We start from the raw sequence: 26,383 nt of genomic DNA on the forward strand, positions 1-26,383 counted from the left end.
CGACGAGGATGAGCACGCCTCAAAGGTTAAGCGTTTTTTCGAATCTTTGGAACTGATCGATGGTGATCCGGAGGATTACGATTCCAATTGGCGCTTACCAGACGCAGGCGCAGCTTTTGGCGCTTCCTTGCCATGGTATTCACTGCAAGCCTTTTTTTCTAATCCTTGGTTTCGTCGCATGTGGTGTATACAAGAGTTCAGACTGGCAACTAATTTGGCATACTACAGGGGAACCGAAGAACTCTCGAAGTATACTGCATTACGTCTAGCGAGCTGGCACATGAATCGTAGTCGACATTCAGGACCGGTCTTCATTACAACCTCCGTGACTTATCCCTGGAAAATGAACGGTCCACTGTCGTCGGACAAATGTCGTCTTTTACAAGCTCTCAGCACTTACAGGCGTTGGCATGCTACGGACCCTCGAGACAAGGTGTATGGTATACTTGGGCTGAGAGAGCTAGGCGACGAAAGGACCATTATTCCCATTGATTACGAAAAGTCTGTCGCAGAGGTTTTCCACGACGCTGCCACAGCAATTATTAGATGGACTAACGATCTTGCAATCTTTGGCCACGTCTACCAAGATGTGGACTACGACGGCCATCCAGAATACGAGTCTTGGGTTCCCCAATGGAATCAGTGGCAGTCTGTATCACATGATCAGATGATGGGCGGGCTGTCCCCTACGTCCAGCGCATACGGAACATATGAGTTTACTGCGCCGAACGAGGGTATCACACAGCCACGTAGCCGGCAACTTGTGGTATGCGGTTCAGTATATGGAACTGTTTCCTGCGCAATCATAGTGCAAGAAAGGTTTTCAGACCTCAGCTGTGTAGGTCGACTTGAAAGTACGAAGCTTATTCTGGAATACCCGGTCGATATACTTCTCGAGTACTGGCGGCAGGAGGTATCCGAAGAAGCCCCAACGGGCAGAGATCTGAGTCCCGCCATGATCTCTATAGCACGGACATTGACTGGAGGACAGGTCAGACACCAAATTAGTTACTACGAAGCGAGCGAAGAAACCGTGTCGGAATATTTACAGAGTTTCTTAGATTGGATCAGATTGCTATATGTACTTTCCAAACATGTAAGAGAAGATGGCACAATCAAGTACGATTTTTGTCAAGCTGGAACTGGTTGGAAAGTTTTTGGAGCTCTTGTGTCCCGCTTCTTCCATAAATGGGCATTGTTTCGTACCAAGGACGGATCTTATGGCCTCGGACCTGTCTGTCTACGAGAAGGAGATCTTATCGTGGCCCTAGAAGGAGCATATACGCCAGTTGCGCTACGACCACGGGGTGAGAACTATCTTCTCTTAGGCCAAGTGTACAAGGACGAGATCATGAATGGAGAATTGATCGAAGAGATAGAGAAAGGAATCCGGAAACGACAGCAATTTTGTCTCATCTAATCTACGAGGATTCAAGCAAAGAACGCAAAACAAGGATTACCATCGCCGCCCACCTCAATGCTTCCGCAAATACAAAACCGCCCACCCCAACAACCTATAAACCACAACAATCACCAGCAAATACCCCACATACTTCCCCGTATGCCCCGTTCCAAACCCATAAACCGCCAGGACCGCCTTCCCATCCACCAAACACTGCTCCTGCAACGCACTCGGATACATACACTGACACCCCCCACCCTCCAACCTCTCACACTCATAACTCCTCTTCCCGAACTCATTAACCATCATCCCCCGAAAGACATACGCCTGATAATCGATATAATGAAAAACATACCTCCAAAACACATTCAGCGTATCCGGCTGCACCATAAACCCATTCACACACATCCAAAGGCCATTCGCAAACGCCGTCGCCGCAAGCGCAACAACAAAGATGGGTATGAGCGACGAAAGAAGAACGACTAGAGACTCCGCGGCCAGTAAATCCAAAAACAACCACAGCACCCACATCCAGAAGCCGTCGGCTCCGGGCCGGAAATTGCCTAACCAGTAACTCACCACGCTGAACAGTATGGTGATGAGGAACAGATACGGCACGCCCACGACAAAGTTACTCAGCATAAACGCCGTGGGGCCGTACAGTCCGTTTGCGCGTTCCTTGCTGTAGATGGCGAGGTCTTCGAGGTACGCGGGGATGTAGGCGACGGCCATGAAGGACATGAAGGCGCCGCCGAAGAAGATGGCGTTGGTGAAGGCTTGGATGTTGGATTGGGTCGGGGAGAGGCGCAGCCAGACTGTGCCCATCATTATCGCGAGGCCGAGGTACATGGCTATGCGGATGCCGTAGGCGACGATGTCGCGGTGGGATTTTAGGAAGGAGCGGTGGGTTAGGGTTAGGGTGGTGTGGAGGGCGGAAGTGGGGGTGTTGGAGGCGGTTGGAGAGGATGTGATGGGGGTAGATGAAGCTGTTTCGGCGGCGGCACGGATATTGGCGGTCAGGGATGCTGCGGCAGGGGAGGTAGCCCAGGAGGTGTGGAGGTGGGTGAGGCGTTGCTGGGCGATGGTGCTGTCGTGCGAGAAATCCGTGTTGATGAGGTCGATGACGAATTCGGCTGGGTTCGTGTAGAGTGGCATCTACACAAAGCGTAAACATGTCAGCTCCTTACTCCCTCAATACTGTATGGTAATGGAAAGAAAAACAGAACGTACCTCATACCCCAACCCCCCAAACCACCCCTTCACCCCCTCAACCCCGCCATTAAAAACCACCTTCCCCCCACTCAACAACATCAACCTATCAAACAACCGAAACGTCGCCGTAGACGGCTGATGTATACTCGCCACCACCAAAATCCTGTACTTCTTCGCTATATCGCGTACAAACTTGATGACTTCGTAGCTCGCCGCCGAATCCAGGCCACTGGTCGGCTCATCTAGAAAGAGGATTCTGGGGGACGTGATGAGTTGGCTAGCGACGCTGACACGCCGTTTCTGGCCGCCGGAGACGCCTTTGCGGATGGGGGTGCCGATTAGGGTGTTGGATTGGGGGGTTAGGCCGAAGGAGGTTAGGAGGGAGGTTATGAGGGTTTTGCGGGAGGAGGGGGGGATGGAGCTGGGGGTGGTGAGTTAGAATGCTTTGGGATAGGGAGGGGCCATGTCGATTACCTTGGGAGGGCGAGCTGAGCAGCGAAGTAGAGAGTTTCGCGGACGGTGAGGGAACCGATTAGGGCGTCTTCTTGCTCGACGTAGCTGCTTAGTTTGCGGAAGGAGGATAGGGTTGTTGGCGCGCCGTTGACTCGAAGTGTTTGTTGGATGGTGGCTTTGGGTATGGCGGCACGATGAGCGAGGATGTTGAGAAGAGTCGTCTTACCAGAGCCACTGTGTGATTCCTGTTAGACAGCTGTTCGCAAGGCTGTGATATCCTGGACGTACCTTGGACCCATCAATGCCATCATCTCTCCGGCTTCGATCATGCCGCTCACGTTGGATAGGAGATCAATTGGCTGTTTAGACGTCCTATCTTTGACCGTGACAGTGATGTTCTCCCAGCTGAAGCTTTTGACTTCATCGTTGGTTAGATGCGCATAGTCAGTGCCTGAAGCAGCCTTCTCAACGTCCTCCGCAGTACTAGCTGAAGACATGACTGAACTCGCGGAACTGATCAATGCTTCGTGATGCCTTTGTTTTGGGTGGGAAGCTAAGTGTAGGTACACTTATTGCGCACGAAATCCGTAAGAGCTATCCAAGTACAATCCAACAAAGAAAGGGCAGCCCGCAAGCATATAACATGCGTCTGCCCCCCGATACACTCACGCCCCCAAACCCCGACAACCCACAGCCCGCTGCGAAGACCCCGACGGTCCGATATCACAAACTGTCATCGGCGACAACAATCAATCCAGGTCACCGTAAGGGGTGGCCTGAAATCTGCGATATGCGGCGCCGAGATCTGCCACCTCACATGCATGCACACCTCAGGTAGGAAACACCCTTACACCATCATCAAGTGAGATCAGCATAATCTTGTGGCTGGAAGCTGTCTTCCAACGGGTATCTGCACGCCTGTATCGAACGGTTCTAAGCGAGTGTGGGTGATGAAGCGTGGCGTGCAGAAGCGATGATGAATGGTATGTGGGTGTTGTGTTTGTGATTTGCTCGTACAAGATTGGGATGCAGGATGCAGTATGTTTGAGTATTAGACGCCGGATTCGGGGTCTTATTGGAAGGTCTCCTTGCAGTGCGGTGCGGCGTAGTATCATGCCTACTCCTACCTACTCCAGTTCTTTCCTGTGACAATAGATTCGGTCCCGCAAGCACCTAGACAGCGTTACACTCTTGCAGAACGCCTGTACATCTACCCCGATAACGAAGCGGTGAAAGCCTTCCACAAAACCATCATACTACATCATGTCAGCAAAACGCGCTGTTCCGCGGCGTAGCTGAAGCCCTATCACTGGGCCAGCCTTATGAGCAGTTCGGCGACGTCGCACGAGGCGGCGTCCGTGCGCGTACAACGTCGCCGAAGATGACAGGGGCGTAGATCTAAGCGACTCAGCGGGTTTGCATGACCCCAGGCGCATCTTCTTGTATTCGCGCTCCTGGTGATTTGATTGCAACGATTTGGAGTGGGTACGGCCCCGGACGCCGTTTTGGCTATGTATGCTGCTGCACGAGTTCCCAAAACGTGCTGACATGCTGCATGTCAGATCTATTGCTGTGTATGGGCTAAAGATAAAAGTCATGTTTGAATTCGCCACTATAGCCAAGGTGATACTACAGCTACAACAGTCTTTCCTGAAAAGAACGTCGCCACTGAACAACCTTGGAAAGTAGTTGAACGCATATCTAATACATAAACTCACTAATCTCCAACAACTGCGCATCCAACGCCCTCTTCGCCTGCACACTAGCCTCCCTATTCTCAGCATTCAACTTCTCTTCATACGTCATCTGCAACAGCTTCTTCACTTCCTCTTCACCGAACACGTCGCCGGGAACACCGAAGCCTTTACCGTAGTCTTTGGCCCGAGCGATAATCGCATCTGGGCCTGCGGTGAAGAGATCGAAGAAGAGGGCTGCGTAGGGCAGAGTGGCACCGTCTTCGATGTTCTTGAGGTTCTGCTGCAGGACGAGGATGTTGAGTTGCATCAGCGCGCAGCCGTTCGTGTTCATGCGTGTGATTTTGGAGGTGCAGAGGTTGAGGAGGTAGGTGTCCATTAGAGTTGCGAGGCCGCGTGTGATGTGCACGTATGAGGCGGTGGGTATGTAGGTTGATACTTCGGTGTCGAAGGAGACGAGCGTGGCGTTTAGAGCTAGGATGGCGGGGTCGGGGTCGCTGAGTAGAGTGTCGATGTAGATGTTGGGCTGGATGCTTGCGTTGAGCGAGTACAGGATTGTTGATCGTATGGAGAGGTGCAGGGTGCGAAGTACGCGCGTGCTGAGGGCTTGGTAGGTTCCTACTACCGCGTCGAAGATACTGCTCGTCGATTAGTAAGATACGGCTTTCATGGATGTCGAGACACTTACGCGGCTGTATCTGCGCTCAGTGGGAGGTAAATATGAGCGCTCTGCGGCCTGGGGTCGGCAGAGGAGAGCTGCGTCCATCGTCTATTGTGCCTCTGGCCACTCGACTCAGCGTTGATCGGGTCAGAGGCACGATCACTAATATGCCGTAATTGGGCGGTCTTAGTGGCCAGCCACTTCATGCTTGTGTATAGCAAACATAAACTGACGATACTCTTCTTGTCCTGTATCATGTCCGCTTGATCTAGAGGCTCATCGGCTTCGACTGCTTCGATCAAAAGAGCAACTTCACTTTCGACGGCCTTGTTCAAGCTCTCTTGGTCGGACGAGTCTATTCGCACCAGATGGGCGATGAGGTCTTCCATTGCTTCGGACTCTGACCATACGGCAGGAGCCTTCATTAGACGACCACTTGCTGTAGCCTGTGATCGACTGACGAGGGCTTTATACCAGCCAGTGCACTTCTGAGCGTATGTGTCCATTTGATTGACGATGAGTTGGGAGAACGCTTGGTCGTGGGGAAGGTTATCCAGCATCTTGCAGAAAGCTGTGATGAGTGTGAAGAATTGTGCAGTACCCTGTTGAGTTAGCAAGAGTAGCATATAACCAATGGAGAACGTACCTTGAAAATGGGCTTCTTTGAGTGCTTCGACCATTGAGTGTCCTCATTGAAGGAGTCAACCTCGATGAAGGTCTGAGAACATAACTCGATAAGGGTCTCGTCGAGCTGCGGGTGGAAAACATTGACTAGGAAATCGTCCAAGAATGAGGTCAAAGTGCTCATGCTAATGTCAGCGTTTGAGGGTACAACCTCCTTCAACCGGTTCAGGAAGTCTAATGATGGCGGTAATAGTATGCCCATGTTGAACACACTAGGCTCAACGAGCAGCTTGTGCCCAGTCGCACTGCCATCGAGATTGGTAGCCGTGTTGGTGTTGACGTCCTCTGGTCTCTTTGAGTCAGATACAAGTCCGGGAACAGATGTCTTCAGGATGACCTCAAGATCGTCTCGCTCTTTGGAGAGCTCAGACGCTTTTGTATCCACGTCGGATAGCTTGAACATGCGCTTGCTCCGGTCCCGAGGAGCGCGAGAGAATGCGCTGCCAGTAGATGCCTGGCCTTGACCGCCTCTGTAAGACGCTTCGCCATCGGTAGCAAGATAGTCGTGAAGCAGTGATCGCATCTAGATTCTGTCAGCCAGGCAGCATGTGCAGTATTGCGGAGAACCAACCTCGCTTTGATAGAGCTTCCACAACTCTTTGAAGCCGCGGGTCAACGTCGCACTTGATGCACCTCGGTTCTCCCGACGGACAATGCCGGCCACAACATCGTGCACAACTCGGTGGCTTTCCGCAATTGCTTCGAACCGTGCATAAAGGGTCCACATCAAGTCGTTTAACAAAGTTGTTCGAACATCCTCGTTTTCTACTTCAGTCTTTGCCTTGCCTTTCTTCTTGGCGGAGTAAGCTCGCAGTATGCTCGGGTGCCGTTGCGCGACCTCGTTGTTAGACTTGTCGACAACCTTGAACAGCTCGACCGGTAGGCGTTGCTCGATGGTGTCTACTGCCATGTCTAGGCGGCTCATCTTGTTCAATGCTTCCATCACCAGCCGTATGTACTGAAATGTGTCTGTTTCGGGGTTGTGGGTGGAGTCATCGGTCATCTAGAAGTGTTAGTGGGGTATGTGTTTGATATTGGAAGACATACTGGTTCAGAAGTATCAAGGCCATCGAGGAAGTAGTAGAGCAACCGACCCCTCGCATCAGTCTGTGCACGCTGAGACAGGTCGCCCTTGACTTGGTTCTGGGCATACTCCTTCCACCTGTCTTCACAGTAGGGCGATTTGAGGTAGAGATGGCTATGGAGTTCTTCGATCAAGATGTCGGTCAGAGACACTTCCTGGTTGCTGAGGTATGTACGCAAGTCTGATAGGGCGCCAATCTTCTCCATCTCAGTCTTCCGTATCATGCGTAGCGCATCCTGTAGGATGTCTACTGCTGTCAAGAAACGCTTCTCCGATATGCGAGCCTCCAGCCGCTCGGGGACGAGCTGCAGTTTCTCAATCGTGTCGAGCATCTGTAGCATCTCATCGTAGTTCTGGGATGTGGTCGCAAACTCTCTGAGCTCTGGCTTGGCGGTAGAGAGGGATGATTTGGCCGCGACAAGCGAGCCTTTGAGGGTCCTGACACGGTGTTGGGAACTTTGCAGGCTGGACTGGATCTGATGGAAGGTACCGATGGAACTGTTGAAACCCTGGTGGTGCTCGTTGACGATGCCTTTGAGCGCATTCTGCAGCTGGTCGTGTGTCTGCTGAAACTGGCCAGCTTGACTTGCCAGACCGAGCGAACTTGAGTCCATGAGCTTCAAGGCGACTTCGATGGGCACGCATTGGTCTTTGGTCATGAAATCCCAATTCTGCCGTATATATTGGAGGACCTCCTCAATTGCCTGGCTGCCTTGTCCGTTGTTTGCGTTCCTGGGGCGGCTCCCATTCTGGCGCTCTCCACTGCGTCGCTTCGCCTGGCTGCGCTCGATGCTGGTAGGCCGTGTGACCTGGCGAGGGCTCTCGTCACGCCCTGCAAAACCACCTCCTCCATAGCCGCCCGCCCTGCGCTCTCGGTCGCCGCTGGGCCTCCTCTCCATCTCGTCTTCTTGGGCAAGGCCGCCGTAGCCACCGGGTCGTCGGGGCCGCTCGCGCTCATTGCTCGGTCGGGGTGGGTAGTCGTCCTGCTGCGCGCTCATGCCGCCGTATCCGCCTGGTCTTCGCGCTCGCTCGCCGCTCGGTCGGCCGTCGTAGCTGCCGTCGCCGCCGCCGTATCCATTATATCCTCCTCCGTTGTAGCTGCCGTTACCGTTGGCATAGCCTCCATGGGGTCCCGCCCGCGAGTAGCCCGGATTGCGCGACATGGTGCACTCAGACGTCGCGCAGTGTTGTGTTCCGTGCGTGGCTTATTTGGGCATGCATGGTGCGCAACAGTGAGGATTGCGCGTCATTGGGTGTCCATGTGGTGCATGTGTACTGTTGCGGGGAGCTCGGGGGTGTTGGAGTAGCAGCAGGGATCACCAACGCGAGTCTACTATGAATGCCAGGGCCGAACATGAACACGCAAGTATGATATGATGCAGGGTGAATTATATTGCGATATCTAGCAATTTAAGAATTCATCATGACGACTTGTAGTCATTCAGCAAAAACTCTCATATAAAAGTTGTCTCGCTGCCGTCACGCCTCATACACGCGCCAAGAGATTGATTCCGCACGTTTCGCCGTTCCGCGCTCCCTGGAAGCTCTCACTCGCGATTCTTTATCCAACCACCAACGGAGGCAGCCCTCAGCCTCGCGCCTTTACTTCTCTGCCCTCCCCACCTGCTATGTCGCGCTGATCCCGTCTCGTCCCCGAACCAATCGCGAATCCAATCTCCCCGATCGCGACTTCTCTCCCAGCATGGCTGCAGTTTACGCGAATGGCGCGAATGGCGTGAACGGCGCTGGCAGCATGTTCCCACCGCCGCGCTACTCGGACGTGCCCAGCTCCATCACCATCTCCGTCGCCGATGAGGAGGGAGGCCAGCTCGATGTCGAAATCCCCCTAGACGAGCAGATCCAGGACGACCCGACCGAGCTGTGCGATATTCTAGAGGCCGAGAAGAGCGCGACGTCGACGTGGGTCCAGGTCGCCGTCGCCTATGCGAAGCGCAAGAGGATAGAGACAGCCATAGACGTGCTGCGCCAGGCCACCCAAGTCTTCAACCGCGCGCGCGGCGAAGACAGGCTCAGCATTCTCAACGGCCTCTGCTGGCTGTACCTGCTCAAATGTCGCGAAGCACCGCGCGTTAGGCCTCGTATGTCATCGGAATCTCTCCATGTGTACCATAACTGACACGTCCAGAAAACGCAGATTCAGACGTGAAACTCAAAGAGTACTGGATCCAGTCGGCCACCGGCGTACTCAACGATGCCTCCCGTATCAGCCCCTCGCACCCTCCGCTGTTCCTCGCTCGCGGTGTCCTATACCTTCTCAGGGCCTCACTCCAGGGCCCGGCGACTGCGGCTGGCTCCACTGTCAGCCCCGAGCGCATGGAGACGCTCAAGCAGGCAGCCAAATGTTTCGAGGACGCGCTGAGGGCATCCGGCGGCAGGAACCTCATGGCGAAGATGGGCAAGGCCCGCGTCCACTACTCCATGGGCAAGTGGGCAGAAGCCTTGAAGGGATACCAAAACATCCTCGAGAGCTCTCCGGATCTCCTCGATCCAGATCCACGCATCGGTATCGGCTGCTGTTTCTGGCAACTTGGCCACAAGGACGAGGCAGCGAGCGCCTGGCAGCGATCTCTCGAGCTCAACCCAAGTTCCAAGATCGCCTTGATTCTACTGGGCATCTACAACTTCCAGCAGACCGCCAACCTCTCCACCTCCGACCCCAAGTTCGCCGCACTCATCAAGAAGGCGACTGGTGAATACATTCAGCCCGCCTTGAAGATCGACAACCAGTACCCCCTGAGTTGTGCCACAGTCGGTAGCTACCTTGCCCTGAGGAGAGATGTCGCCAAAACCGAAGACGTAGCGAAACGCGCCATTGAACTCACCGACACCAATGCCATAGCGAGCGATGGTTGGTACCTACGAGCCAAGGTCGCGCATCAACAGGACAACACTTCACTTGCCGCCGAGTACTACCAGAAGTCTGATCAGGCCCGCGGAGGCGAGGAGAGGGGTTTCATACCAGCCAAGTTCGGACTGGCTCAGATGAACGTCCTGATGAACAACTACGATGGCGCCAAGTTCCGTCTCGAGAAGATCCTCCAGCAATCGCCCAACGTTGAAGCCCAGACATTACTTGGTACTCTGTTCGCTGAGGACGTTTTTACCGCTCAGAACAACAAGTCCACCGAGGACAAATCCGCTGAGTTGAAAAAGGCATTGAAATATCTCGAGAGCGTACAGAGCGCATGGAAGGATCCCAAGAAGAAGGTCGTCCCTGACCAGTCGGTTTTGCTCAACCTGGCTCGACTTTACGAGACCGATCACCCTGAAAAGAGCTTGAAGTGTCTGGAAGAAGTGGAGCAAATGGAGATTGAAGCCATTCCAGAGGAAGATTATCCAGAGGGCGTCGAGGAAGGTGCTGAACTCACAGCGGCACTTCGCCAACTCCTACCTCCACAACTGCTTAACAATATGGGCTGCTTCCACTTCCAGGCCGAGCGCTACGTGCGAGCTCAGGAACTCTTCCAGGTGGCCCTCAACGCCTGCGTAAACGCCGAGAACCGCGACGACACAATCGATACGGACGCACTCGTTACCTCGATCAGTTTCAACCTTGCCCGAACTTACGAAGCCGAGGGCCAAGCGGAGGAGGCAAAGAAGGTCTACAACAGTCTGCTTCAGCGACACCCCGATTATGTCGATGCGCGCATTCGCCTTACCTACATTGCGTTGAGGGAGAACCCACAAGACGAGGGACCCAGGGCGATGAAAGATCTCTTCAAAGAGAACGAGGACAATGTTGAGGTGCGAGCCTTGTACGGGTGGTATGTCAACAAGTCGAAGAAGAAGACCTCCAACTTCGCAGCGGACGACGAGCAGCGACTATACAAACACACTCTGCAGAAGTCGGACAAGCATGACCGCTATTCGCTAATGGGCATGGGCAACATCCATCTTGCTATCGCGCGCGAGATGCCACGAAGTTCAGAACAAGATAAAGAGAAGCGTCGGAAGAGCTACGAACGAGCTGTGGAGTTCTTCGACAAGGTGCTCCAACTCGATCCGAAGAATGCGTATGCTGCTCAGGGTATTGCCATTGCGCTAGTAGAAGACAAGAAGGACTACTCCACAGCCCTGCAGATCTTCTCAAAGGTCAGAGAAACACTCAAGGATCACAGTGTCTTTGTCAACTTGGGACATACGTATTGCGAGATCAAGCAGTATGCGCGAGCAATTGAAAACGTAGGCTCACTCCCATCACTACGTTGTTAACCTTGCTGACACATCCAAGTACGAAGCAGCCCTATCCCGGAACAGACACAACGACCCAAAGATCCTGGCTTGTTTAGGACGAACCTGGTATCTTCGAGCCAAGCATGAAAACAGCATCGCCGGATTCCGCACTGCTCTCGACTACTCAAAGCAAGCGCTCGCGGCCGCTCCTGCAGACCTCAACTCTCAGTTCAACGTCGCCTTCGTCCAGTTCCAGATCGCCACCCGAATCTACCAGCTCACCGAACAACAGCGCACGCTCGAAGACGTCGACCAAGCCGTCACAGGTCTCAATGAGGCAATTGAAACACTTGAGAAGCTCACCAAGGAGGAGAACCCGCCCTTCCCACGTGCCGACATTACCGCTCGTGCAAACATGGGTCGCAACACCATGGTCAAGCAGCTCGAGCGTACCCGCGAGAAGCAAGCCGCCTACGAAGGCGAAAACGCAACCAAGCTTGACCAAGCGCGCCGCATCCGCGAAGCCGAAGTGCGCCGCCGCGAGGAAGAAAAGGCACGCGCAGAAGCAGAGGCCCTAGAGAAGAAGCGCAAGTACGCAGAAGAGCAACAGCGCCTCCTCCAGCGCGACCGCGAACTCATGGAGAAGCGCAACGAAGAAGAGCGTCGCCGCATGGAAGAAGACGAAGACAAGGAAGTCCGCAAAGCAGAGCGCAAAGCACGTGGACCCAAGGGCCCGAAGCGCAAGAAGAAGGACGCCGACTCCGACACCGACGACCTGCCTTCCGACGACGACGAGCCACGCTCAAGACACAGACGGACGACAGCCAGTGGCACCGAGGACCTATCCGACGAAGAGCGGCCCCGCGAGAAGAAGAAGAGGAAGCTCGCCCGCAAGAGCGAACCAGTCGGTAAATACAAGTCCGCGGAGTTCATCGACGATGAGAGCGACGAGGACGGTGCCGCGCCCGCTGAAGACGGAGACAAGGCTGATGCCACGGCGGGCAGCGACGACGAAGGTGCCGCAGCTGCTGCGCCTCGTCCCCGCAAAGCCCGCGTTGTCGACGATGAGGATGAAGACGATGACGCTATCGCCGCCCCGAAAGCTAATGGTGACACCGCCATGGACGATGATGAGGATGAGTAGCGCTATCGCTTGTCGTTCCATGGCGAAGGCCAACAGTCTTGGAAAAGGTATCACCATCTGGCGTTCGTTTGAAGTTATCCGTCTAATCCTTTTTTCTTGTTGCCTCTTATTCTTCCTTTCTTCTTAGTTCTTGCATCAGCGCTACGGCGTCTCCGGGGGGAGGCAGACAACGGGGGAATCATATCATCAGCTCCGTTTTATCGTACGGCACTACTAAAATTTGTATACCACCACATGCAGGGGCGGGGGCTTATAGAGATGCAATTGAAAGTAAAATGTACAATACGACTGCTTTGTATGATTTGCTTGCTTTGGTGCTGATGACGATTTCTTTAAGCTGCACGTTAATCTAGGCATATCCTGAAGACCCTGACGCCTACATCAAGATAAAACCACGCAGAGTAGGTGGCCCAGGGTCAACGTAGGCTCCTGGGTGTTCAGTTTTTCTACTAAACAGCCCATTCGTCCTTGTCGTCCGTTGCGGTGATGAAAGGTTCGTTGACGAGCTTAACGGCAAGTTCACCACATAACACACTAAAACACGTTGTTAGCACAGCAAACAAGAAAACAGCACCTCATACAAGGGAAAAACTGAACAAGCCTGCAGCCTACATCGACATGGAAACCTGCAAAGTAGGTGCCCCAACGTGGATGTAGGCTCCGGACCTATTCAGGTTTTCCCGAAATTGAGGTGACAGCAGAAAGGGAAGACTCACCAACTACTCCCAACCAACGCATCCAACTCCCTAATCGCCCTCTCCCTCCCCTTCCCCACCTTGACCCCCCTCTGCACCTCCGCCTGCAACTCCGCAATCCTCTTTCCCCTTGCAATGCCCGCAAGCTCAACGACCCTCTTCGCAAGACAATCACTATGAAAAGCATGCTGGCACGGAAACACAAAGAACTGCCTCGCCAACAACGGCAACCCACACACATAGCACCTCTCCCCGGGTTCCACAATCGCATAACGCTGTTCGAGGGCTTTGATATCCGACTTGATATGCGTAGCCGTCGCCTCACTGTCATCCATCTCCTGCTTCAAGCCATCAATCTTGTGGCTGTAGTCTTCGAGGGCGGCGCAGATTTCCTCTTTGAAATCGTCGATGACGACGAAGTCTGGGAAGAAGGGGATGAGGTCTTCGATGCGGAGGAGGTCGACGCGGCGGAGGAACTCGATAGCGGTTTTTATGCCGCTGGATTGCGAGATGACTTTTTTGGCGATGGCGAGCCAGAGTTTTTTGCGGAGAACAGGGGAGGTGTTGGAGCGGTCGGCGACGCTAGAGGCGAGGTCTATGGAGTCGTATTTTAGGGCAAGGTCGACGGCTTGTGCGTACTGTTGCATAGAGCTGTAGATGTGTACGCAGGATTGGACGCGCTTGTGTTGGATGCAGAGGCGGAGAGCGAAGTCGGCGTCGTAGTTTTGTTCGTGGGCGAGGGATTGGCCTTCGAGGTAGGCGAGGAGGGCGGATTCGTCAGTTGTGGGGTGGGAGGCGTAGATGGAGATAAGGGTGTTGTGAATGGCGGCGTCGGTTGAGTTGTGTTGGTTGATCTCGAAGAGAAGGTAGCGGACTGCTTGGTTTTGGTTCAGCGTGGCCTTGGTGTGGTTGTTGTAGTTGAGGAATGCTGGGATGAGCTTCTGCGCGTCGAAGTTCGAGTGTCGCATCATCACATCGACGAGCTCGACTGGTACGTGGGCCATGAGCACAGAGCTGTACTTGTAGAAAATCTCGGGATCTGTCTGCTTCTTGAGGACGTCCAGAGATTCTTGCCAACGCTCACGCTGCACCCAGTACGAGAGTACGTAGTTGTAGTCGTTGACCACAGTAGCAAAGTAGAGCAGCTCTTCCTCTCGACCGTGACTGCTGATGATCTCGTATACAGTCTTACGGTCAAGATCAGCCTTGTACTTGGTTACAAAGTCTTGATACTCTTTCCGGATGACTGATAGTTGATCATGAGTCTCGGCGGTGTTCATGCTCTCTGAGAGTTCTGCTTTCGTGGTAATGGTGTCATCGAGAGTATTGAGCTTGGCCATGTATAGTTCAATCAACCAAGTAGCGACCATAGTCCGTTGCATTATCGATGACTTCTTCAATGTGGACAGTTTCGTCACCAGGTACTTCCGTAGCGCGTCCTGCTCGCCATTGTCGATGAATGTCAGCGCGACTTGCTCAAACGGCTTCGTACTTCGTCCGTAAACAGTCGCAGCCTCCATCCACTGGCTCTTGCCAACAAGGTAGTCACCAGATGCCGTTGCCACTGCATCCTTCTGCGCTGGTGTTTTGGCGTACTGCGATGCAGCCTCGAATTGTTGTGCTCGGAGCATGATCTTCCAAACATCGCGACTCTCGTCTTCGACAACGATCTCGAAGATCTCCTGGCTCGTGAAGAGCCAGTAAGTATTCCTCTTCCAGTCCGCTACCAGACCAAGCGCACTTTGTCCGGGCTCCAGCACAACTTGGTCATGGACAACAGTGTCGTCGAGGCGGTTGATAGCTACGACTCGGCCTTCGACTAGCTGAAGAATATGCCACTGGCTCAGTATCATCGAACTGATAGGATCTTGTGTCCGTCGTGTGCGCCCGCTAGCGGTTTGTGAAGGCGGCACCTGTGATCTAGGCAACATCTTTGAGTCTCCAAGAACTTTGCCGCCAAGCTCAGAAGTATCCTGTGATAGATACAGCTTCCCATGTAAAACGCCTTGTGATGTAAGCCAGCCGAAGATCCTCTCGGCGTTGGAGTCCTCGCGGCTTGGGCTGTCGTTGTGCTCCGGGGAGATAGCAAGCAGCGAGGCTGCCGTGGGGGCGACATTGGAGACCTCATGTACGGTCGCAGATTCGCTCTCGAACAGCTTCGAGAATATAGATCCGCTTCCCTCTGATCCCTGACGTCCGACCTTGCCAGCGAAATGTAGGAAAGTCGAAGGTGTCGCGACGATGATGCGCCGCAGATCCGTTCTCCCGGGCACCGTATCTGTCCATAGCCCAGTAATAGGGCCATCGTTCGTCCGGTATACGCTCTTCAAGTATCTATCAAGCTGTTAGTACGAATAATAAGATGTCTTAGAACCGCGTTGCCAAAGCATAGCATAGGAGATACATACTAGTAAAAAGTTAGCAAGATATTTTAAGAACTATCCGTGGCAGCTACGTTACCCTCTCCTCCCTCCTGTAGAACTCGGATGACGGCTCGATATACACCTCGTAAACGTTGCCGTCTGACGCTCCCACGAGTATCTCGCGCGTCGAAGCAGTGGGTTGCGAGGGGTTCCACGAGATACTCTCTATGACAACGCCCTTCAGCCGTGACAACGCCTTCGGTGTCCGGGATTGTGTATGGAGGTAGTAGTTTTCGGCGAGGGTGGTGGTTATGATGAGGTGGGATGCGGAGGGATCGAGAAAGAGGCGTCTGATGACACCCACTTCTGAAGGCTTCTTCGGGAGGTCGATATCTTGTAATATATGAGCGGTTGTCCAAGTCTTTCGGGTGGTGTGTGCATTGCTATACGAACCGTCTATATCTGCGGGACTGTCCAAATCGATGCGTAAGATGCGCCCGGTGGACAGAGCCAGGACGACGACATTATTTGCTACTGCAGCCGCTACGAAGTCGGAAGATACTGTGAATTGTAAAGCCACGCGCTCTATGCTGAACATGGGGCCCGAGGCGTCCTCCTGCATGTTGCTTGTGCTGGGCGGCGCATAACCGCTCGAGGTGTCGTAAGCCATGGTGGGCTTGGGATGTAGCTCTCAGCTATCGTGGGCTCGTAGTCATTGTTTGCGCGATCACCCGCTGTCTCAGTGCTCCTTCTCACTCTGCTGCGGCTTCGGCTGTAGCTGTTGGCGCACCTGCTTGGTGGTGACGGTGACGCCTAAGCTTGGAGCTTGGACTTCGGCGATGGAGCGGAGATAAGCCGGCGTTGGCGTCGCGTCATGTGAGTTCGCGTTTGGCACTCGATTGACCTTGTCCTACAACCCCACTTCTCTAGACCATCAATGAAAGGTAGATCTCTAATACTTTGCAGGCAGCTGCAAGACTGATCACGGTGGAATACGGTGTGTACATGGGAATTACTGAACGTCTGCAGCACAGGACCGCGCATTCACGATGCCATGGCGGTGGAACCCTCCTGCTACTGCGCCTTCCCTTCGCACCACGATTATTTGATCTCGATCTTCGTTGCCTTAGTTTTTCGGTTTCTCGACCTCCGAAACTGACAACTTTGCCTCTCAACCGCTTCAATTACGCAGCACCCTCTATCAATTCCCAGGCACGCATCATGTAGAGCAACCCCTCAATTAGTCTTTACAGTTACTGACAAGATCAGGGATCTCGGAAGCGAAACGGTACGTGTGACCGTGGGCGCCAATAAAACACCCTTCATATTTCACAAGAACCTCCTCCGCCGGCACTCTGAGTACTTCTCTCGCGCATTCGGACCCAATTTCAAAGAAGGCAGAGATGGCGTCTTGCATCTTCCTGAGACCCATGAGACGATCTGCGGCCTCTTTCAGACTTGGGTCTACCTTCAGATGGCTCGTTCGCCTCCGGGTCTTAGTGCGGTGAAAGCATTAATAAGCCCTTCAGCGCGCATGACCCGATCTTTGAACGCTGATGTCTTATCACACACGCGTAAAAAGACGAACAAGACAAATGCAGTCGAATCGGATGCTCTTTCCGACTCTACTAACAAAGTTCTCACCTGTCTCTTCCATCTCTATTGCTTTGCGGATGCATACAAGTGCGTCAAATTGCGCAACGACGTTATCAGCGCCTTCAGCGACATTTTGGAAGATGGTTTGGTTCCCAACCCCGAAACGATTGCTTTCGTTTTCGACGAATTACCTCCTTCTTCTACCATTTGTCAATACTTAATCAAGAGCGCTGCGCTGAACTGGGGCAGATACTCGGGTCCTTACCGAGCGCTACTCGAGGCTGCAGAGCTGCCGCAAGACTTCTTAGTAGGAGTTGTGCACGCCAACCACAAGCTTGCAAGCAAAGGCAAAGGGATGGATGAATTACGAAAGGAGATACAAGATCTCTGTAACTTTCATGAGCATGCGACCGAAGATGAAAAGCAGCTGTGTAAGTCAAGACTGCTTCAGGACGAGCCGTACATAGATGCTCTTATCTCTGCGTGCTTGGAGGCCTCTAAAAACGAGCAGACGACATTTGATTGATCATGTCAGCGGTTGTGGTATGCAAGTTTCCTCGAGAGTGGAGCCAAATACTGGACATTGACGTGTTTAGTCAAGATTGTCCTAACCTTCGTCGGTCTACAGGATAACAGATCTCTTTAGGACTTCTTGTCGTCTCTTTTCCTTTCTTAATGAATTCGACCCAGTCTTCTACGTCTCCAGAAGTTTCAATATTCTCTAGCCACTACCCTTCAATATGACATCAGCAATACGCTGTTTACTCTCCTCATCATCTCCACTCCCCTGGCCCACACGTCAGCAGACATCCTCAACTTCATCAGCACAGCACGACCTACCGTCAAAAATACCTCCCGAAACTCATCCTCCTCCAGATCAAACCAATTCGTGATATCCCTATGACTTCTATCCCACGGCCACTTCTCATAAAGCCTACGAATAACACCCTGATACACCTTAACCCTATCAAACCCAGCAGCGCGCAAGCGATAAATACTCGGCGCAAACGCCTTCAACAAACTTCGCAGGACAGGCCACAGCGGGGGCTCGAGGTGATAGTCTTCATCAGCTGCATGATGATCTATCTGGAAGATGATTACCATGTCTTTGTTAGTCAACCTAAGAAGGTTCTCGAGATCAGCTACAACACGCGAGCTGCCACCCCAAATCTGATCCCAGCTGAGATCAATGCGTATGTATCGGATGATATCGGCAGGCACGATTCCTCTTTTCCAGACATCTTGCGTGAGGAAACTTCCTAGCAAGCAAGCACCCGGGGTGTACATTATGAAGCCGCCAGTGCGGTACCAGTGCTCTGCTATCTCTTTCGCAACTGTTTCCCCTGTATACTCGGAGTATCTCCACAAATCGCGACGCATGGCAGGGTCTTCGGGTAGAGGTGTTTGAGCGTCGAAGAAAGATCGGCCACCGTGATCGTGGTGGAAACATCGACTTGAGCGTATTCCAGTGTCTACCTCACGGCAATCAACAACGTAATGTTGCCTGCGGGGAGTGATAAGCTGATCGTAGACCATGTCCCTCAATTCGCGAGGAAGGGCTGCGCGGAAAGCTGTACAGAATTTCAGTTGAGATTGGCGATGTTCTTCGTGGAGTGCAAGTAAGCGGGTCGGGCTGTTGTTGTTCGATTAGACGTATGTTCTTACGTGGAGTGGGTGAAGCGTACTCGACTGGATCAGGTTTGGGATCAGGTTTCCGACGTTGAGGTGTCCTACTTGCAGTCAGTCGTATATTACTATACACGAGACTTAGACCGTTTAACATACATCCGCCGCTTCAGTGCGTGTGAAGAGTCATGATGACCGATTTTCATTGCGGATCAGTAGCTAATGAAACAGACTGTCAGTCCCAAGCGAAGTTATTGGGATTTGGTAAGCACAAGATGTAACCAATGTTCATCTTCAATTTTAGGGGCGCGAGCGCCTCTTATCCCCAGAGACGAGAAGATAATTGTGGCGGAGTCATCAACTTGCAGGCAACAAGACGCGAAGGAACACGACGCTAGTCCGGACGCGTACCTGGGTATCAGCCAACCGAGGCTGCAGCAGACATACATCAAGTCGTACGAGTTATGAAATCATGCATAGCTTCATTCCATAAGGCTACTCAAAGCTCTGCCTGCCTAACAATTCTCTAATAGAGACCCCTACACCCTCTCCGAGTACACACAGCGCACAATATCCACGAGCCCAGCGATTGTTCAGATGTTGGGATCTGCCGTCAACGCCCAGTTTTCCTGCCACAACATTAGAAGAGGCATTCTTACTGTATCCTGATCACTGACAGCCTGGATTTCTGGAGCTTGCGACTCTTCTCTCTCTCTCTCTGGTTCCTTCCTACGAGTACGGTATACGTTTCGGTAGCCGGGTGCGTCTCGTCATCAATGTCCCATCACGGTACCATCGCCTCCGCCGTCATCCCCACATCTCTCCTTCATCCACCCAATCCTGAGCATCTACCGAACCATATTTGGTCTTTTCGTGGTAGCCCGACCGCGTTGAACCAAGCACGCCATATAAGCAAAGAAAACGTAAAATGTAACGTGTCTTTAATCATTCATCAGCAACGGTACATAACAGCGCTAGGGTATCCGCATTTTCCAAACCTCCCCAACACCACCCCATCTACGCGCGTTCAAAATCCCCGCTTCCTCTCATCCTAAACCCGGTACTAATCCTCTCAATCGGATTCTGCCTCTCAGCCCTATCCACACTCAACCGGTTGGCCATCGCAGTCGTGCCATTCAAGCCATTCGTAATCCTCACAGCACCCTTCTCGGGACTCCTTCCCGTACTGCGACTAGCAACAGGAAGCAGCGAGCCGCCATCACCCCAGTGATTCGCTCTCGCACTGCCGAGATAGCTTTCGATGCTGCGCCTGCGGTCGGGGCGGTATGCCGTACTACGCCCGCGACTCAAAGCCTGTTCAATAGTGCGTGTATCGAAGGGGTACTCAAAGTCAGTCTTCTCGATCCCGCTATAAGCGTCGTTGAAATCATGCCGGCTCTGCCGATTCTGGGCCTTGCGCTCGCGGAAGCGGCGCTTGACTTCGCGGAAGAAGTCTCCGATGGCGTCGAATGAGAGCGCGATGGCGATGAACGGGATGGAGATGGCGAAGCCGATGCCGAACATGTATTTGCTGACGAATGAGAGAGGAAGCGAAGGCTCGTCGCTACCGGGCCGGTGCGGAAATTCTTGGATGTTGATTGTGAACATGGCTGCGATGAAGGATAGGGGAAGGAAGATGATTGTGACAATGGTAAACACCATGATGGTCTGACTTTGTCTTGCAGTACCGGCAGCTTGGTCGCGAGCGAAGCGTGCCTCGAATGCGTTGGCGTGCTTCTGCTTTAGATCGAGTAAGTCGGTGATGGATTCGTAGATGCGCTTGGCTTGCTTGTCCATGCGTTCGAGATCCTTGATATGTGTGTCTACTGTCTTGTGCATATCCTTGAATCGCTTCTTGAGATCCTGTTGACTCTTGTGCTCTTCACGATATATGTCCGTGATGCTTGTCTCCATGTCCGGTAGTATGGTGCGTTGATCTTCCAGCACCTTTGAAATCATGTTGAGTTCGTCGCGAATGTCTTTCGTCTCAGCCAGCAAGTCTGTCTCAGCGCCGATGTCTAGTAATTTATCAACAAAGAGCGGGGCATGGGCGGCCGTTCGATCGCTGTCATCGTAGTCAAATGCCTCTTCCGGCACTGGAGGGTCAGTCAACGCGTGAGAGTGGGAATGTGAATGATGCGATGTGTGCCGTCGATTCAGGTGCTCTCTTTGCCTTCCCTCAGCCTCCAAATGTCGCGAAAAGCGATTGGGTCGGCGGTGATGTTGTAGCCAAGCCGAGGCCTGGGCGGACGCTGTGTTGAACTCTTTGAAAAGCATAGTTTCCATCTCAGTAGCATCACCGATGCTTGATTCGAACATGTCGAGGAACTGATAGTCTTCGTCGCCAACACGATGTCTGTCAAACACGCCACTACACCGACCGGTGATGATCATGGCAAGATCGTACACGCTACGCACCGGATCTCTTGTCTTGCTATTGATGTCTTCAATGACTCCATCCAGGACGTTGAGCGGGTCGTTACGAGGCTGCTGCCATCTTTGAGGGAAGGCCGTCACGATCAAGTCTTTGCCAAGCGTCCACATCCATAGCTGATCGACCATGAAGATCTTTGGGTCAACATGTTGCGGCTCGTTCGACTTGCATTGATATCGATAGACAACTTGGTCTCGATCTCGGGATTGCGTGTCGATATTGTGATAGAAGAACTGGTCGAGCGTGCGTCGCACGTGCAGCGAAACTTGTGAGGATGTCAAGTGAGCCCTGAACAGCATCTCGTCATAAGTTGATGCGCGGTAATACTGTGGCTTGGAAGTGCCACCCTCATTCTTCTCCCGCTCTTTGATCTTCTGCGTCCTCGAGATCGCCGCCTGCATTTCTTGCCGCCGCCGATCGGTTTCAAAATGTAGGTATGGCATGAAGGCAAAGATGTTGCCTTTCGCTACGGCTGTTGGGTCTTTTCTACCCGGGCTGCCGGGTGACCTGAGATGGCCGCTATTGTTGAGAGAGGAGCTAGTATGCGTTCGTTTCGCCTGGTGTTCTGGACCTCGAGTTGGTGTGTCCGTCCCACCTGATCGCTTGCCTGCTTGTCTCGATCCACTCCACTTCGGTTGCTTCTTCGATTTGTCCTTCGCCTTACTCTTTCCTTCCTTAACAGTCGTAGGTCCGGAGCCCGTTCCTGCAGTCCCATCCGTATAGTCTGTATCCACGGTACTGGTTCGCACAGGCGTGCGAGGAAATTGCGACGTTGGCAGTTCTTGTGAACCAGCTACCGCATCGATACCTAAGCCCATACCGCTATTCACCAGAATCTGGGGGATGAAATCAGCGCCGTCGGAAAGGTCGGAATCATCGTGCTGTTTTGGTGCACGTGGTGTGCTTTGACACAGCGGTCGCATGAAATGCGAATGAATCTGCTGACCTCGATGCTGATGACTGAAGGACCGTTCGAGCGCCTTGAAGCCCTCCACATCACTGGCACCCTCCTCGATGAAGGCCTTCGTGAGCAGCGCCTCAACCCAGGCCATGTTGTTGGCAGGGAGATGTATCCATCGGAAGTTTGTCGCCTTTGACTCCTTGGGCAGAATCGCAACAGCTGGCTTTCTTGGGTTGATGGGATCGCGGCCATACAGCAGCTCGAAGACAGTCCTTCTTGAGACCTTATTTTCGTTATGGAAGTTGCCAAAGTCAACGATCGTAGCATGGAACCCGTTTGTAGCGCCAAGGGCGTCTTCGCTGAGCGCTTCGACCTGGTTGTGGGGTGCCAGAGCATTGATGATATCTTTGCGCGCAGGTTTCTTGCTCTGCGCAGCGCGCAAGAATGGCGTGATACCAAATGTATCCTTCGGCGCTCGTTTGATGTCTCCCCTTTCCAAAAGACACTTGACTACGTCAAAGTGACCAGCTTGCGCCGCAACGTGTAAAGGTGTCGTCCCGTTGAGTGTTCGCGCATTGACGTCCGCTCCGGCAGCCATGAGTATCTTCAGCACCTTTACACTGCCTTGGTCGCAAGCATTGTGAAGGGGCGTCCAGCTTCCGTCGCTCTGCGCGCCTACGTCTGCCCCGTTGACTAGTAAAAGCTCGATGATGTCGTCTCGCCCGTGTGCGACTGCCAGATGTAGTGCCGTCTTCTGCCTGACTTCCACCGCGTTCACATTCGCTCTCGGCAATCTCGTTCGACGCAAGAGCATCTCGCATAGCTCCTTCTTGCCGGTACTAGCAGCCCAATGTAACGGGCTGCGCTTCTGGTCGTCCTGGCCCTCTGGCCCATCGATCGCGATATTCTGCTTCAACAGCTCCGCGATGACATCGCGTCCCCAGTTGCAGTGCTTGTCTGCCGCCAAGTTGTGTAATATGTTCCGCCCAGTGTTGTCCTTCTTGTTGACGTCGGCACCATACCTAAGCAGTTCTTGCATGATGTGGTAGTAGTTCTTCCATGCAGCCGTCATCAGCGCAGTCCGTCCCTGCTTGTCTTGCGCATCCACGTTGCCGCCGAACTTCAACAGCAGTCGTACAATGTCGACACGCTCTTTCTCAATCGCTTTGAACAAAGGCGAGACTCGACCACCCGGTGCACCGTCGGGCTTCGCGCCGTTCTTGAGCAGGTATTCGGTAATGTAGATGTTTCCGCGTTCGGCTGCGCGCATCAAGCCTATGCGCAGAAGGTGGTCGACGGGTTGCGACTTCGCTTTCGCATGCTCGATAATCGCGATCGCATCGTCGTGTTTACTGTCCTCGATGGCCTTCAGGAGACGCGGTTCGACGCGCGCATTTTGTGCTGAATCAGCTCCATCGCTGGATCGTGATGGTGAGCGACCCATATTGGCTACATGCTCTGGCTGCGACGACTCTCGTTCGCAGGCGCGGATGGAGTACGAAAGCGGATATTCGTTTGATCGGAGATGAGATGGAGGATGTATCAAGGTCGATAGAGGGGCCCGGGTAGGTCGTCGAAAGCCATTCTCAGCTAGAGTGCTCCTCTCCTTCAGTCTGCGGTCGTACTGCCTTCAGGGCGGTGGATGGTCACACTCAGCCACAGGCCTAATTCGAGCTAAGAACATCCCCGGCTGCGACGTGCATGAGCACACGTGATGATCGGCATCTCGCGATTCGTGATCCATATATTCGTGAAAGTACGTAAAGGTTGACATCTGACTGAATGATGGTGATGGAAGAAGAAGAGCCGAAGTCTAGGATTGCTGGGTTGGAGTACGTGCCTGGGGATCCGGGTATTGCGGGGACAGAGGTACGCCAACTCACAGCGCGCCCGGGCGGCGTTGACGTCGGCGCGCTATTACTGTGCTTTTTGAATGACTCGACACCGCTTTGTACACATTTCCCATCAAGTGTCACGCTGTTGACTCCTTGGACGCGACATTGACGCGCGAACTTAGCGTGCGTCAGGCGTTTGCCAGCGGATGGTGCAGGTGGTCTCTGCATCTATTTACAGCCATGAAGACCGAGGTCTATAGAACGCGATCGCCATCTGGAATTCACGAGCCAACTGCAACATCTTCAACATTCACACACCAAAAGCGGAAGTGTTCAACACTCTTCTCGCGCTTATTGATTTTGGTCGCCAGCCTCGCCTTCTTCGCTATGTACAACGAAATAGCTACGTTACACCCTATGGATTCCAAATCACCACGACATACGGACTCGATCTTCATTCCATTTATGTACAATCTGAACCCCAAACATGTGCCGCAAGTCATGTGTGGCGTCGAAGGGGTTGACATCAAGATGCCCGTGGATACTGGGTCTACAGGCACTTTGATAGGCGCCCCAATACTGCCGAACATACCATCTACTGAGGGTACGCCGGCACACCACTTCTTTACAAGCAGCAAGATCCTCTACGTAGGGCGACTAGTCAAACTTCCGCTGCACTTTGGCGGCGAGGATGGTTCATACGCGACTGCAGACGTGCCTATTCTGATAGTCGACAAGAGTTGGAGATGCCCTTGGTATGATCCCCGTAAAGACCGTTTCGAATGTCCATTGGGTCCACATGGGGAGCAGGCCGAAGAGAGAGACACCTCGCAAATCACCTACATGGGCGTAGGCTTTGGGAGAAACGGTCCGAAAGATGGTATGCCATACGCGACACCGGATATCAACCCATTCCTGAATATCAACGCAGTCGACGGGGAGCCGATACGGCAGGGCAACTTGCAATCTGGATACATCATATCGGCCGAAGGTATCCAGATAGGGCTGACGCCGAAGAACACAAAGGGCTTCGCATTCTCTGGTCTAGAGCCAGGCCTCACTCATGACAAGGATGCGAGAGATTGGGCCATGGCGAAGATGTGCTTCAGCATCGACGGCCAAGGGCGGAACTGTGGCACTCTGCTGGTCGATACGGGCATATCGCAGATGTATATCAGGGCTGAGCAGGGCGTTTCGATGCCAACTGTCTGGATCCCCAATCCCAACCCAAACGGCCAAGCAAGCAAGCTGAAGCGTGTGAAGCCTGGGACCAATATCACAATTGGGTTTCCGTCGCTGGACCGACCGGCGACTTCCTACTCCTTCGTCGTTGGCCAGAATGCGTCCATCGAACCAACGTATGTGTTTCCGCAACCACCGGAACATCCCCCTTATGTGAACACTGGGCGGAACTTGTTGTTTGGCTACTCGATAGCTTTCGACGCGGTGGGAGGGCGTTTCGGGTTTCGTCCGGCTGGCAATCGTGCCTCTTCTGTACTTTAGTCCTCAATCCAAGCCGTGCAACAGACTTCACATGGTGCGCTCAGGTCTTTTTCTTCTCTCTGCTCCTTCCCATCCTCTCATCGATGCCAAGTGTGATTCCAAGACCGTCTCCTTTACCCAGGCCATCTAGTCATTTGACCGTCATACTCCTCATTGGGCTGCGGAACCCTTCTCGGAGGTCTTTGTACTCCTCCACGGCCTTGACCACGACACCGTGCGCCTGCTCACTGTCCACGCCAACACCGACCAGAACGATAGCGCCAACGACGCCTTCTACGCCCTTGACGAAGACGGGGTATCCGCCCCCTTCAATGGTATATTTCGACCACTCATCCCCGCTCATAGCATTATGCTCCGCGAACCTCTTGTAATCGCCCTCAAACTGACAGCTCATGAACCAAGTCGAATGCCCCCATCTCAAGACTGTATTGCGCTTCCTCTCCGTCCACTTCTCGTGATCGGGCATTATGCCAGGCAGGCTGGGCGAGTGGAACAGCGTCTGATTCGCAGACGAGATGTGGATAAGCGCGGGGCATTCGGCGGTTCTCAGCGCGTTTCGGAGGATATTGCCAATGACCCAGGCATGTTCGCAGGTGAAATGGTTGAAGGTGAAGCTCTTTTCCTCTTTGGCCAGTTCCGTCAGGTCGCGCGTGGGTGCTGGGAGCGTGCTGAGCATCTTGTTGGTTGCTTGCGTGTTCGAGTGGGACATGGCGGGCGGGTGGTGGGCGGTTGGCTATAGGTAGGGGATCTTCACATATAGCGCTTGTGTATTATGTATAGGCAGGTTGAGATCTAGAAAATAGGGATGACGCGTCAATGGCGCGACTGGCGGAAGTCGAAACAGAAACACCGCGGACACCGCGGATGGGGCAACCACGCCGTTAGTCGGGTCGTGCCGCTGT

The 26,383-nt window shown here is 53.3% G+C and overlaps 7 protein-coding genes across 7 annotated transcripts; 2 read left to right on the forward strand and 5 right to left on the reverse strand.

Moving 5' to 3' along the window:
* Positions 1 to 823: 823 nt before the first annotated feature.
* Positions 824 to 3,564, reverse strand: J4E86_010263 (uncharacterized protein; the record flags this gene model as incomplete). The annotated part of the gene is made up of 5 exons (XM_051450762.1): positions 824 to 900; positions 1,807 to 2,557; positions 2,633 to 3,035; positions 3,089 to 3,301; positions 3,356 to 3,564. 5 exons carry the CDS (start codon positions 3,562 to 3,564, stop codon positions 824 to 826), a joined length of 1,653 nt encoding a protein of 550 aa, XP_051297955.1.
* A 1,204-nt stretch (positions 3,565 to 4,768) lies between these two features.
* On the reverse strand, positions 4,769 to 8,353 carry J4E86_010264 (uncharacterized protein; the record flags this gene model as incomplete). The annotated part of the gene is made up of 5 exons (XM_051450763.1): positions 4,769 to 5,399; positions 5,450 to 6,024; positions 6,069 to 6,629; positions 6,678 to 7,109; positions 7,154 to 8,353. The coding sequence occupies 5 exons, from the start codon at positions 8,351 to 8,353 to the stop codon at positions 4,769 to 4,771; spliced, it is 3,399 nt and encodes a 1,132-aa protein (XP_051297956.1).
* Positions 8,354 to 8,892: 539 nt separating this feature from the next.
* Positions 8,893 to 12,528, forward strand: J4E86_010265 (uncharacterized protein; the record flags this gene model as incomplete). The annotated part of the gene is made up of 3 exons (XM_051450764.1): positions 8,893 to 9,289; positions 9,337 to 11,393; positions 11,443 to 12,528. The coding sequence occupies 3 exons, from the start codon at positions 8,893 to 8,895 to the stop codon at positions 12,526 to 12,528; spliced, it is 3,540 nt and encodes a 1,179-aa protein (XP_051297957.1).
* A 449-nt stretch (positions 12,529 to 12,977) lies between these two features.
* J4E86_010266 (uncharacterized protein) lies at positions 12,978 to 16,256 on the reverse strand (the record flags this gene model as incomplete). Its single annotated transcript, XM_051450765.1, has 4 exons — positions 12,978 to 13,062; positions 13,245 to 15,557; positions 15,679 to 15,979; positions 16,040 to 16,256. The coding sequence occupies 4 exons, from the start codon at positions 16,254 to 16,256 to the stop codon at positions 12,978 to 12,980; spliced, it is 2,916 nt and encodes a 971-aa protein (XP_051297958.1).
* A 3,569-nt stretch (positions 16,257 to 19,825) lies between these two features.
* On the reverse strand, positions 19,826 to 23,587 carry J4E86_010267 (uncharacterized protein; the record flags this gene model as incomplete). The annotated part of the gene is made up of 1 exon (XM_051450766.1): positions 19,826 to 23,587. One exon carries the CDS (start codon positions 23,585 to 23,587, stop codon positions 19,826 to 19,828), a length of 3,762 nt encoding a protein of 1,253 aa, XP_051297959.1.
* Positions 23,588 to 24,365: 778 nt separating this feature from the next.
* On the forward strand, positions 24,366 to 25,481 carry J4E86_010268 (uncharacterized protein; the record flags this gene model as incomplete). The annotated part of the gene is made up of 1 exon (XM_051450767.1): positions 24,366 to 25,481. One exon carries the CDS (start codon positions 24,366 to 24,368, stop codon positions 25,479 to 25,481), a length of 1,116 nt encoding a protein of 371 aa, XP_051297960.1.
* Positions 25,482 to 25,611: 130 nt separating this feature from the next.
* J4E86_010269 (uncharacterized protein) lies at positions 25,612 to 26,190 on the reverse strand (the record flags this gene model as incomplete). Its single annotated transcript, XM_051450768.1, has 1 exon — positions 25,612 to 26,190. The coding sequence occupies one exon, from the start codon at positions 26,188 to 26,190 to the stop codon at positions 25,612 to 25,614; it is 579 nt and encodes a 192-aa protein (XP_051297961.1).
* Positions 26,191 to 26,383: the final 193 nt, after the last annotated feature.

This window comes from Alternaria arbusti, assembly GCF_024043155.1.
Source record: "Alternaria arbusti strain BMP 1465 chromosome Unknown scaffold_21, whole genome shotgun sequence".
Lineage (NCBI taxonomy): Eukaryota > Fungi > Ascomycota > Dothideomycetes > Pleosporales > Pleosporaceae > Alternaria > Alternaria arbusti.